Source organism: Lissotriton vulgaris, chromosome 7, assembly GCF_964263255.1.
Source record: "Lissotriton vulgaris chromosome 7, aLisVul1.2, whole genome shotgun sequence".
NCBI classification, from domain to species: Eukaryota; Metazoa; Chordata; class Amphibia; order Caudata; family Salamandridae; genus Lissotriton; species Lissotriton vulgaris.
In genome coordinates, this window is record NC_141695.1 from 1,703,864,364 (window position 1) to 1,703,877,937 (window position 13,574).

General features: G+C 42.4%; 1 protein-coding gene across 3 annotated transcripts in view; it reads right to left on the minus strand.

Moving 5' to 3' along the window:
• Positions 1-5,188: 5,188 nt before the first annotated feature.
• Positions 5,189-13,574, minus strand: part of RPS21 (ribosomal protein S21) — a 50,630-nt gene continuing 42,244 nt past the window's right edge. For 2 of the 3 annotated variants that reach the window (XM_086932850.1, XM_086932851.1), the window contains exons 5-6: positions 11,437-11,492; positions 5,189-5,319 (exon numbers count right to left, since the gene is read on the minus strand). In XM_086932850.1, coding sequence (XP_086788976.1) covers positions 5,310-5,319; positions 11,437-11,492 — 66 coding nt within the window. In that variant the 3' untranslated portion in view covers positions 5,189-5,309. Of the gene's footprint in view, positions 5,320-11,432; positions 11,493-13,574 lie in introns of those variants that run through there. The other variant, XM_086932852.1, reaches the window with a different exon arrangement.

The following is a 13,574-nucleotide window of genomic DNA, read 5'->3' on the forward strand; positions in this document are numbered from 1 at the left end:
CGTTGTCAGTGTTGCTTCTACACCCCCCCCCCCTCACCGTTGTCAGTGTTGCTTCTACACTACAACCCCACACCGTTGTCAGTGTTGCTTCTACACTACAACCCCACACCGTTGTCAGGGTTGCTTCTACCACCCATGCCATTGTCAGTGTTGCATCTACGCCCCCCCCCCCCACACCTTTGTCAGTGTTGCTTCTACACCCCCTCACCGTTGTCAGTGTTGCTTCTACACCCCCCCACCCACCGTTGTCAGTGTTGCTTCTACACCCCCCCAGCCACCGTTGTCAGTGTTGCTTCTACACCCCCCCCACCCACCGTTGTCAGTGTTGCTTCTATACCCCCCCCACACCCTTGTCAGGGTCGATTCTACACCCCCCCCTCCCCACACCGTTGTCAGGGTTGCTTCTACCACCCCCCACACACACACACACACACACTGTTGTTAGGGTTGCTTCTACCCACCCACACAGTTGTCAGGGTTGCTTCTACACAACCCCCACACCTTCGTCAGGGTTGCTTCTACACCCCCCCCCCGCCCCCCAACCGTGGTCCACGTTGCTTCTCATATACCATTATTCTACACCTCCCCCATCCCATTACAATTTTTGACCAGTTCATAGCAGTTGCTTTTCATATCTGGCTTACTCAGAATGGAAACTGTTGTACATACGTTCTTCCTGTTCTGCAAAAATAAATTAATGATCGCATCACACTTACTGTGAATGCTTGTAACGTGAACCATAGGCATTTTAGATTTTTCGAGTTGCTTTAAAAAATATATATCATTTTAGTCTGCTGTAACAAAACCAAAAATGCTGTACTTTCCCTAGTACGCAATCCCCACCACCTTTGATTGCATGTATGTCATAGAATAAGACATTTTCAAATGTCTAAATCCTGTGGGACTACCTCATCTAAATCAAAGTTGCATGACAGTCCCAAAGCACTGAATGTTAATCACTGCATTATTGTTGGCAAAATTGGTAGACACTCTGGTGGAGTTCGCTTTGAAACGGTGGTTGCCATAGTTTTAATGGTTCTCACTGGGAATATTGTGGCATAAACCAACTGAACAGATTGGTCTACAGTAGGCTTACTCATAATAGCCAAAATAAAAGTGTTCTCAATCACAATAATTCTGTTCGCCTGACCACCACATGGTCCATCCAATACACACAACAAAACAATTGGTAAAACCCATGAGTTTCACCTAAGAAGGAGATATTGGCTTTCTCCATGTTTTGTATAGCCACGCTGCACAACAAAGAAAAAAAGCACTTTTTTCTTTACTGCTATACAACATGATTAACCAAACCACAGATATAGCAAATAGTTCTTGCTTAAGAGAGACCTATTAGCCTTGCTAATGCTAGTTTTAAATGGCAAGGCTTTCAGATGTGCCATGGATCTTATTCTGAGGAAGGAATACATTGCCGCAGGGGTGGGGGAATTATATCGCCCGAACCATGTTGATGTTTATGTTGGGCAAGAAGATTTAATGTCTATTTTGTCCGACGGACAAGTAGACATTAAATCACTCAAGTAATATCCGATCTGTGGCCACTCTGTGGCTCACAGCCAATAACAAATGGTGACAGAAACCCAGAGAACCTTTGGAGGCCTCTGATCAACATGAGCACCGGACCGTGCTCCCCTCCACCGCGTCGCCATCGTGTTAATTGGCACAGGAACAATCCGTGCCCCTTGCCCCTTTTAAACATGAATTAAGCCTGTCTGAAACTCCGCTTTGCAACACACGAGTTAACATTGGCCTTTGGCTGCATCTCCCTATTCGCCACCACTGAGGAATGGAGTAAGTGCCTGCCGCGCATTGGCCCGAGCCTCCCGCCGTCACTTCTAATAATCTGTATTTTGAGAAGAGCATCAAGACGGAGGCGTGCAAGAAACTTGGCGGTGAGTTTCAGAGGCCGGTAGTCAGGCCAGGATTGTGAAGATGCATGCTCCTGAAGCATGTAGGCGTCTACTGTGAGCCTGCTTGAGTGTTGCATAGGTCTGTTCTGCCGAAGGCATAATGTAGTAGCTGATTAAGAGCTGGATTAGTGGTGGGATGGTAAGAGCCATTCTATGGTGTGTGAGAGAAGGACACACACCAGTAAGATAGCACAGCCTGTGAGTGCACCTACTGTATAATTCTTGTGCTATGCATTTCTTAAGTGTAGGTCGAAGAACCTGGTACACAATTCACGTGGTATTCTTCACGATGCAGAACAGAGCACCTGCACGAATGGGAATACAGTGTGCATGAGCAAGAAAAATAGCTCAGTAAGTTCACATACCTGCCGCCACCATGAGTGTAATTGCTTAGTTCACCCGCACTCTAACATGGTGCTCCAACATTCCTAATATCTTCTTTCTCTGCCCTTGCCCGGAAATGAGATGTGATCTGGTTGCAGTAGCACTCCAGCTAAAGTCTCACTCCCAAAGTGTGTTTGGCAGCTATTAAGACCTAACTGCTTCCTAGATTGCTACAAATCTATGTTTTAGCAATCTACCCCCAAGTCACTTCTGGCTAAAGATGTAACATGTGTGAAGAAACAGTGGCACATTTGTGGGTTGTTGTATTTACATTTTATCTGGAATGAAGGATGGGGCAACTTCTGGAGGGTCTTGAGCCTGCAACCATCAGCAGTAGGTGCTGTATACATTGCTTTATGTTCCAGTTATTAATTAGGGGGGTTTACTTTATTTGCTGTCAGTGCAAGGTGTGTGTCTCTATTTTGTCTGAAGTGGTGGGTAGATTCATGTTGAGAGGAGTTATGGATTTTCCTTAATTGCTAAAGTATAAGATGCACTATACATGATGGGGTCGTGTGTATTTGAAGACCTTTACAGCTCTCATGGTTAGGGCTAGGAAGCAGGGGGAGATGGGCGTGTCACATATTGGCATTTGTGCAGTGCGTTGGTCCATGCTCTAAACATGGTTTTGGTGTACCCCTGCTCCCTTCCTCCTCGTATTTCCCTGAAGGACCACAAAATGTAGATGTGAATCAGTCTTCAGAAGGGTTTAGATGATGGTCGCAGACCACAATGACCGAGAAAATGAAAACGAGTAGTGGCACTTTTGGATGTTTGTTCAGCTGAACAGTTAATATTGGATTTAGACATCCTTGTAGCTGAAGCATAAATAATCTTAATACGTCAAATTTACCTCGAATATCCATCAGCACAGGAAAGGGTTTCAACTCTACTGTGATTGAGCCCAGGTTTCCTTGCTAGGTGTGACATGGAATGCTGAGTTTTTCCAGGGACTCACTACCCCTCCATCTCAATTATCCTGATCCCTCTACTTCTAGATTGACTATTTAACTTAGCTGTCCTTCCCATTGCCATGAGAAGGGAATGAAGTGTTATTTGCTGCTATATAAGCATGTGTGTTATATGTTCTACATAGCGTTTATTCTGAGTTAGACAAACTTGTACATCTGCTCAAGAGTTGCATCTGTTCATTTCAGTGAAGCTTACGTTGCTGCTTCCACCATTACTACACCAGTACTGTGCACGAGAACCTTGTACTGATACTGCCAGTTTATATGATCCTTGTGTGGGAGAAGAATGTGTAGATGTTGCCTTGCATACACCATAATATAACCACATTACACCTCCCCAGGAGTGTAAAAGAAGAAATTGATTTAACGTCCCCATTAAAAGTATAGAACTCCCTATTCCTCGCTGGTAGAGAAGAGATTCCTACATAATGTATTTTTAAAGAAAATTGTACTTTAAATGTATGTATTGTATTTTCTACTGCATCTTTTATGGTCTATATGGCCGAAATAAAGAATTTTTGGATTGGATTGGAAAAGTATAGAAACCCTGACAAGAATTGTGGATATGCTCTCAGTGAACCACAGCACCTCTGCTACGTGATTTTGCTGCCCAATGAAGAGTTGATAAGCTCGGCCAGGAGGTACAGTTATTTTCATACACACATGTTTATCAGAACATCTCTTGCATATTTTTGAAGCTGGTGAGCTATGAGTTGGCCCTACCAAGTAGAAATCCCTTCTGTCCTACAGGTACATATTTTGACACACTTTGCCCTAAAGACAGCAAGAAATGTAGTCAATTACCAGTCTGCACTCTGCCTTTAGGTACAATTTCTTTACATATGAAAATCTGTCACAGACAAACTTGCTGATACATGGGTGCAGTGCACAATGACATCTTCACACATGCTGTATAAGTAGCCAGTTCAACATATTCATATAAGTGTGCAACACCATTCATTGCACAATTGTACTGGCATTTAAAATATGAAATGCACGTATGTTGCACTGATTGCAGTGCAGGCTCTCTGTGTGCAGAACTAGCTTAGTGATTTATGGAGTAGGTAGGGCAATCAGATATTTACAGAGGGCAAGTAGATTTCTGTAACATTTTGTCCCTTGGCCAAGTAGATTTTTTTAAAAATTCCACACCCCTGATCGCCGCTCAATCAAGCGCTTAAAAGGCAGGCAGCAACAATGGAAACAATAACTATAAAAAGTGAAAAATAAATCACCTAACTGGCACTCGAAGTGCAGGGAATATAATTGGCTCATTCAATGTTAATTTGAATAAAACAGGCGTAACTAGATTCATCACTTAAGAGAAAGGTACTGTTATGGCTAATGTGATCAATATGCAGAGGCTTAGTGCAATCACTCAAAGTGAAGGGAGCCAATGGTTCCTAGTAGCCTGACCAATTACTGTGTATGTCTGTCTGCACCCCTGTGTGTGTCTTTTCAGCAAACGCTCATATATGAACTTGTATTATGAATAATTTTTGGGGGAAACATTATTGTAATAAAGAACGTTGAAAAAGCCTTGAGGGAACTAACATGGGGAGTAGGGATGCAGGAAAGGCCAAAACGGGGAAACTAACAAGAAGACCAACAATATTTTCCCGACTATTCTCTGGATAATATCAGTGCGACAGTTTGTACAATTTGAAACAATCTGTTTCAACAAATTATGTCCATGCAATGTGTTTCTCAGAGAGTAAACAGCTCAAACTCAGACCTTTCTTTTGAATGGAATGACTGGAGGCATAAAAACACATTCCCACCAAATCAGCCACAAACAGGTCAAGTGTCAGAATGTCACTACACATTGTGTATATTCCCTTTTCCCCAACCACAGCCCAAGCAATCACCCTAAAATTATTATTTGTTCAGAGAGATTATAGCTACCGATTGTGTTCACTTTTATTCTTTAAAAGTCATGACTGTTACAAAAAAAAAACCACAACACACAAAATGATGCATTTTCTTTTATTTCACATGTTCCCGTGCCACAAAGAAATCCTTGTTAGAAATTCCTGTAAAAGAAAAGGAAAATTGGTCAATAACCGTGCTAAAAGAAGCACTCACTTCTAGGACTCCTATTAAGCCCCTGAATTAAATCAATTAACACAACGTAATTAAGGGTACAGACTGCAAGTCAAACCAAGACCAGACTCTAAATGCTCCAGCGTGTTATCTAAAGAACCTTAGACACCACACAGGAGTGGGGGCCACCTGCCACATTCCATGGAGTGAACATACCAAGACTGGCGACTAGAAAAGGTTATCGGCACACTTGCTTCAAAAACAAGCAGTGCAACATACACTCATAACTTGTAGATCACACAAAACAAGCCTAATTGAAACAGCTGTAAAACAACCATGGAGACAATAGGAGTCATGATAAAAACTCTACCCCCAAAGCCAATCCTCAAGATTAAGAGGAACCCAACTATGTAACGTAAAAGGCAGCGTAGGAAAGAACTCGTGTGCTCAACATGTGCCATTCATATAGTATTGTAATTGCATTTATAGAGAGCTTGCGTCCCCTGACAAGGCGTCGGATCGCTTTTTCGGCAAGTAGCATTCTACTCCGGGACCCATAGAGTATTTGTGTTGAATTAGTATAGTGAAATATGAAAGTAACTAAGTGGTGGATAGGTTAGTCAGTTATTTGGATTCAGAAGGGTAGAAGAGGAAAACATTTTTGTATTTATATAGCGCTGGTTACCCCTGATGGGGTATTTAAAGCGCTTTTTTGGCGAGTAGCACGCTACTCCGGAAACCCATAAAGGATTAGTGGCGAGTTAGTATTTTGAAATATGAAAGTAATTTGAGTGGTGGATATTAGTCAGTTATTTGGAGTCTGAAGGATAGCGGAGGGATAGAAAGGGAAGAAAGGTTTGCATTCATATAGCATCTGTTACTCCGATAGGCGTTGAAGCGCTGTTCTGGCAAGTAGCACGCTACTCCAGAACCCATAAAGGATTCGTTTTGAAAATTAGTATAGTGAAATTATATATATATATATATAGAGAGAGAGTTTGCTAACCCTGGTGGGGGTTTAAAGCGCTTTTTTGGAGAGTAGCACACTCCTCTGTGAAACATGAAAGTATTTTGAGTGGTGGCTATGTTAGTCAATTCTTTGCATTGAGAAAGGTTGGGGAGGGGAGAAAAGGGAAAAAGGTTTGCATTTATATATCGCTTGTAACCCTGATGGGGTGTTGCAACGCTTAATTGGCGAGTAGCCAGCTGCTCTGAAACCCATGAAGGATTAGCGGTGAATTAGTATAGTAGAATATGGAATTTGAGAAGTGAACATGTTAGTCTGTTATTTTGATTGAAAAGGATAGTGGAGGGATAGAAGAGTGAAGGATTTTGATTTTTTTCTAGGTCATAGCAGTAGGAAGTGGCTCTTGGACGAGTAAAAAGGGGTTTTGGAGGGGAAGAGTCAGAGGGAAGAGTTTAGAAAGGTTTGTTTTGGGGGAATCGGTAAAGTAAAAAGGTGTCAGATGATGCAAGGAGGGGTAGAGTAGGGAAGAGTCTAGAAAGGGTTATTTTGGGGATCAGTAGTGGTTTGGGATAAATGAGAGTGGATGTAGAGGATATACTGATAGATGTATAGTGTGAGAAAAAGGGTAGTGCATTGGAAATAGAAAAGTTTGAGATGAGAGACAGTTTGGCTAGAAGATATATTGAGAGAAGTATAGGCTGAGAAATAGGGTAGTGCATTGGAAATGCTAAATTAGAAGAAAGTGATATATACACATAGATCCATAAGTACATTGAAAGTATATAGATGCATAAAGAAGGAAGTATATGTAGATTAAAGATATTGATAGAGATACAGGATGAGAAATAGGGTAGTGCATAGATATGCTTTCTCAGGAGAAAAGTAACAAACAGATCTAAGTACATTGAAGGTACATAGATGCACATTGGAAGCAAGTGCAGGGTAGCGGAATACCGAATAGCTTACTGTGGGCCCATAGCCTAATCTCCACAATCAGCATTAACTGATGAGTTGCATTCATTACACAAATGTAGATTTTAGGGACGGGTCTTGTGTGCATGCTGCATCGAACCCTTGCCTTAGAAGTGGCATGGGAACTAGCTGGCAGAGCTACATTTCTTTTGCATACACTGTCCCCCCTTCCAGACTACGGCAAAAATCAGGAAGGGTCTACTGGCATGCATTAATGACTGTTGCTTACTTGGAAAAGCAACTCTGCGTCATATCCCTGTACACATTTAGTCTGCTCCATATTCACTTGGTAAAAAGATATACCAACCTTGCCCTGCTCGTATCCTGAAGCATGACTGTCATTTACCGTTAACTAGAGGTCTCTGGCAATGGTTAAGAGACCAGGACAAGCTGGGAATCGCATTTAATTTAATTACATTGAATATGGCAATTTGAGCAGCCTGTCCCCTGCATTGCTTGATGGGGATTATGGGGCATGTTACCAAGCATGAGCGAAAAATATCGCTCAGCTTGGTTAGCGGCCGAAATTATATCGCCGAGCATCGCCGATTTTTATCATTTAGGAGCCTTGATATTATCAAGGTTTATCTCCTAAGCCAGTGGTTCCCAAACTTTTGACTCCTGTGGACCCCCATTGAGTCACCACTGGAAGCCGGGGACCCCAAGCAATTTGTAGGATTTAAATTTCAAACATTAAAACAGTAATTCGAACAAAATAAACACACATGTGCACACAAAAGAAAAACTCGAATTACTAAGGATTTTAGGGGCATATTTACAAGCCCCTGTCCTCATGGGAATGTCACTTTTTGCGATGTTCCGGTGGCGATAGGGGCTTCGCCTTATTTACAAGGCAGCATTGAGCCACTTAGTGGCTTAACACTGCCTTGCAAATAAGGCCCTCTTTCATGCAGTACGTAGCGTGAAAGAGGTGGACAGTGGGCGTTGCGGTGGGCGTTCCACTGCAACACCCATTGATTTTGACACTGCCTCCTATTTACAATGGCAGCGTAAATAAGGGGCTGCGCCAAAATTAAAACCAGGAAACACCTGGTCTTAACTTGGCGGAACGAGGAGAAATGCTTTATTTCTCCTCAATTTTGCTTTTTCAATGTGTGCTGCCTAATGCAATATACATGGAAAAAGCAAAATGCATTGGATTGTATATGTTCAGGAAGGTGACCCTTCCTGCACATAACAATCTTTAAAAAAAATGTACATTTTGTAACTTCCATGTGTGCTGCATTAAGCAGAACACATAGAAGTGACAAAACAGCATTTCAAGATTGTTTATGTGCAGGAAGGAGGAAGGTGCAAGGTTGCCTGCATTGGCGCTACCCTGCCAAGTGTAGAGCCAGCGCAGGGGGGAAATGCAGGGCTGCACCATATTCTTGTAAATATGGTGCAGCCCTGCGTTTCAGAAGTGGCGGAGCGTGTCGTTAAGCCAAGGAGGCTAACAACACGCTCCTCCACTTCTGTTGTAAATATCCCTCTTAATATTTTATATCAAAAGAACTTGCAAAAAACAAAATAATTTAATGGGAAGATTGGTGCTGCACCCTAGTGACTAACTTTTAAATGACTGGTTTTATTTTGCAGTGCGAGGTTCCTGCTCCTGCCAGGGCCAGAATGGAAACCAAAAGCAGCCCTAGAAATTTTTTCCAGACCAGTCCCCATACGGCGCATACCAAGTGCAATGAGTGAGCCACTACAGAGGGGGCTTTGGAAGACTCTTCTCCAAAAGTTTTTGGGAAACAATGGTGCAGTCTACAACACATTTATTCTTACACATTGAATTTTATTAGCTTTTAAAGAATATTAAATGAAGACCTTCCTATGCACCAGGGTGCGACAATCTGGGAAGAAAAATAAGTTACTGACAAAAGCTGTAACCCACTGGCCTAGGCACATAAAATTTAAAAAAAATTAAATGCATGGTACACGTTCTTTGCAGTAGGCATATTAATCCTCTGTGCTACAATAGATAAGTTAAAGCTGCAACTGGACAAAACTCATCTCTCTCTTTAGCAGGCACATTAATCAATGGTGTTATCTTGACACTTTTCTTGTTGCTCAAAAACGGCTACTTATACAAGAAACCTTGAAGGGCTTTTAAAACTGCTGCCTGCGGACCCCCATGGAATGTGTCAAGGACCCCTGGGGGTCCGCGGACCACAGTTTGGGAAACACTGTCCTAAGCGATAAAAATCGTCCGAAATGCATGAATATCGCTGTTAAGTCAGCGATATTCATGCATTATCGAGCAAATGCTCTTATCCATGTAATCCACCTACCATTGGATTACATGGCTAAGAACAGCTCTGGGCAGGCGTTCGCTTTTGGAGATAATCGCGCTTATTTCCAAAAGTTGGTAATAGGAGATAGAGATGTTAGCGACTGTTTCCAGTCGCTAACATCTTGGCACGCCCACTTTGCCTGTCATTAGCGATAATTATCGCTGACATGCAAAGTGGACACCTAAATGCTCGCTATCTCCTACTAGCTGTCGCTAACTGGTGTTAGCGACAGCTAGGTAATAGGGCGATAAAATTATCGCCGCTTTAGCAGGAAAAGTTCCCGCTAAAGCGGCGATAAGACCCTTGGTAATATGCCCCTCTGTCCGTAATGCCAGCAGAGGCTCATCCAATAAACCATCGTCCTCTGTCTCCGAGAAGACATTAGGACTTAGCTGGTCTCCAAAGTGGAGCTGTCTATTTGATAATTGACTAAGTGGTTAAGAGTTGAATACCAAGAACATTCACCATTAACTTTACTGCCTTGGGGCGATAAAGTCTGATCATTTCAACTGCTCTGCATTTGGATATGCAGCCACCTAAGCTATCCAGTGGTGCACCAAAAACAAGTCTAGTAATGACCTCTGCCCCAGAACACACAAAAAGTGCCTTATTTTCACTGTATGAACGCAATATATTTTTTAAAATTTCCCTTAAAGCATTCCCATGCTCCATTAAGTATGTAACCAACCTATTCGGTTCATTGTGTACCATTTACTACACCATGTCAAAGACTAACCCTCAACTTTCTCCTAGAATGAGCCTCGACTTTAATGTTGCTACCAGTGTTGGTCAATTAGAGTTTAACAGCTTGGGTGGGTTTAGGACTTTAGTGGTGAACCCCAGCTTCCAGAAGTGGCCATATATTCTACTAACAAATGCAGTAGTAACAAAGCTCCAGTACATATACAAATATGTAGAAAAACCAAGACTACCCAGAATATGGAACTTTAAGCAGGAACGGAGGAAAGCAAGACGTTTGCTGTGGATCACACTTTGGCCAAGCCAGGGTGCCTTGATATACTTTGTCCATAAGCAAATGTAGCTTCTCCACACAAGCACATATGCAGTACGACATTTCGAACACATGGACTTACATGTGGCACTGCCACAATCCCCATGTTTAAAAAAAAAAAATCCTACATCACTGGCTGTCAAAATAGGTCTCAATTTCTACTTGGGCAAGAAGGAACGCTTTAAACAATCTTACCAATTTTGCATTTCTTCCAGTAAGTGAAGATAAGGACAAGGAATTGCTTGTATGAATGCCTCTGGCCTAACGTTTTTCCACTAAGACAGCAGACCACCCTCCAATGTAGTTTCTGCACATTCACATATAGAGGTCACAGCTACAATGGAACTTTTTGCTGGAGTTATTTGTTTAGACATCTTCCAGACAGCAGCTTTACAATACTGTTTAGAGGTACAAGCTAGATAGAGTCAAAGTGAGGAGTAAACGGGGCAGTGACACGGATTTCAATTAAGTGAGCCTCATTCTCACTTTCCCGGATATTGTTGGGTACTGCTTGCTTCTTGAATTAAAATAATGTTGCTTTATTAAGACTATAGGGAATTTCCTCTCAACCTAAGAAATGCGTACTTTCTTGTAACTACTGCTTCAGCAATGGTATTTTACAGATCTAGTGTAGGGTGCCATAACAAACAATATGTCCAACTATCTATAATATCTACTTAGACACATTATATTAGAAAGATACTGGGAAGCGCAAGCTGCATTTGTTTTAGCAGAAAGTCTATAAATAGTTCACAAGTGACAAGCAGAATACAGTTATGCAAGCAGCAAGTGTACGCTTTAAACTCAAAAGCAAGTGTGGTAATAAAAAAAAGCAGCATAAAAAAACAAAAGTACTTACTTTGAGACAATTCCATCGGTCTTGGCTAGCCGGAGGATAGAGTCATCAGACTCACCCTAAAAAACAACCAAAGAAAAAAAAAAGTTACGAGTTAGAAATCCCAAATCCTTAAGGAAGCAGGCTATTTGAATGTTGTATAAAACACTGTTGTGAATCGTTTGCCTCGAACAGCCAAGTTTTGTGTTTTCTCGCCACATAATCTGAGTAGATGAAGTGTGACTAGTTTAATGTTAAACTTGTTGGAGTAGATTAAAAAAAAAGTGGGCATCGTTCAAAGAACATGCCATTTTATCACATGCTTGTCGGAACTTGACCAGATTTGAATCAACAAACTACTTCACAGCAGTTAATGGATGTCTGGCCATCAAATAAAAAGATGTATGAACAAAAACTCGAAAATTCGTACAAGTTATACAAAGCCAATAATTCGATCACAAAGCTAGAGGGCCAGTCCCACCAGATCATTCTTACTGCCTATGACACATCTTGCCCAAGGCGGGATTGGTCATGTCTTGAATTTATCGTAAACAAAGAGGGAGACGTAATCTGGTCATCTTCCCCTGCCAAACATCCAATAAAAAACAAAGGACGGATCCTCCACCTATTTTCGTCTTTCTTACTCAAGTCTACTCCTTCAGTCTCTTAACATTTTTAGAGACTTGGAACCCACATGGTGTTTTACAAGAAACCTCACTCCCCTACCTAGTAGGTGAAATGTTTCATCATGAGGTTCCCACCCTGGTAGCCGAATGCCCCCCCAGGGTGTGCTAGGACGCCTGACTACCGCGAAGCTGGCTGTTTTTGGGTTATACAGTGATTGCGCCGTGAAGAGCTAGAATTGGCTCAGGAATCCCTGTGATCAGAGGTATTTCAATTTGATTATTTGGGGTTCCCAGTCAGTGTTAAAGAGTGGTGTATATACATGTAGTGTGGACCACACCGAGGATGATAATATTGAGGATATAAGGGACTAACTATCCCAAACATATCCACCACTCTAACGTTGACCGGGAACCCCAAATAATCAAATACATTCAAATACTTCAGATCACATTGATTCCAGAGCCAATTTTAACTCTTCACGTCACAATCACTGGATCGCCCAAAAACAACCAGCTCCACTGTAATCAGGCATAGTAGCACACCCTGGGGGCATTTGGCTACCAGGGTGGGAACCCTATGATGAAGCGGGTCACCTACTAGGTAGGTGAGTGAGGGTTCTTCTTAAACACGGTGTGGGTTTCATGTCTTGAATTTGCCAGCACCGGATGAAGTACTTTAGACTGTTCCACATGGTTCACTTGGTAGCGCGAGGCAAGGCTCTGCTTCACTGTCTTCTACAAGAGGGATGTGTCCTAATATCTCCCGTCAGATCACTGACTTGAACTGGTTGCAAATGGACAGAAAAAAAACTAATCAAACGTGTCAATCAGATCATAAAAGACAGAGTAAATGACATCACGTTTAAGGTAAGGAGCACAATCTCTAAGAACTGTGGCAGTGTTCACAGAGGAGGAAGACAACGCACCAACTCTGAGAACTCGGGTACAGAGCGAATGTTAACTAGACATTTTTCTCCAATTCACCTCCTGATGTACAGTGCTTAATTTGTAAAATAATGAATGCGGTGGCCAAAGCTTTGTTCAGACGCTTGTGGCTGTCTTTATTAACACCTTGGGTGCTAAGGGTTTTCCCGCTGGGTGCTGATTGCTCTTATTTCCCATTGTTCATGACAAGGCCAGCTCGTCATAAGCGCAGGGCAGGTAACACCCATGACGAGCTGGCCTTGTCATCAGCGCTGAAGGGGTTAAATGTCTGCGTAGTCTTCAATCCACCCCAGTCCTCTTCAATCCATTAACAGACGCTCCCTGACCCTTTATCTCACTCTTGTAGGTTACAGCATGCCCCCTTATGACAGGGTTTCAGTGGCTCTTCCTCCTCCTTTCCCATTTGCATATTTTTCCCTTTTGTACTAGCGGTCAATGCAGTGGCTGCTCCTCCACTAAGGTGGAGAAGTGTCGCCACACTGCCATCTGAGCAGTTAAAGGAAATTTTTTTATAATGCAGTGTTATTTTATTTTTCCATACTTACTCAGTTTTCGGGGAGGGCTGTGCAGAGCAGCGGGGAGGAGTGCTGA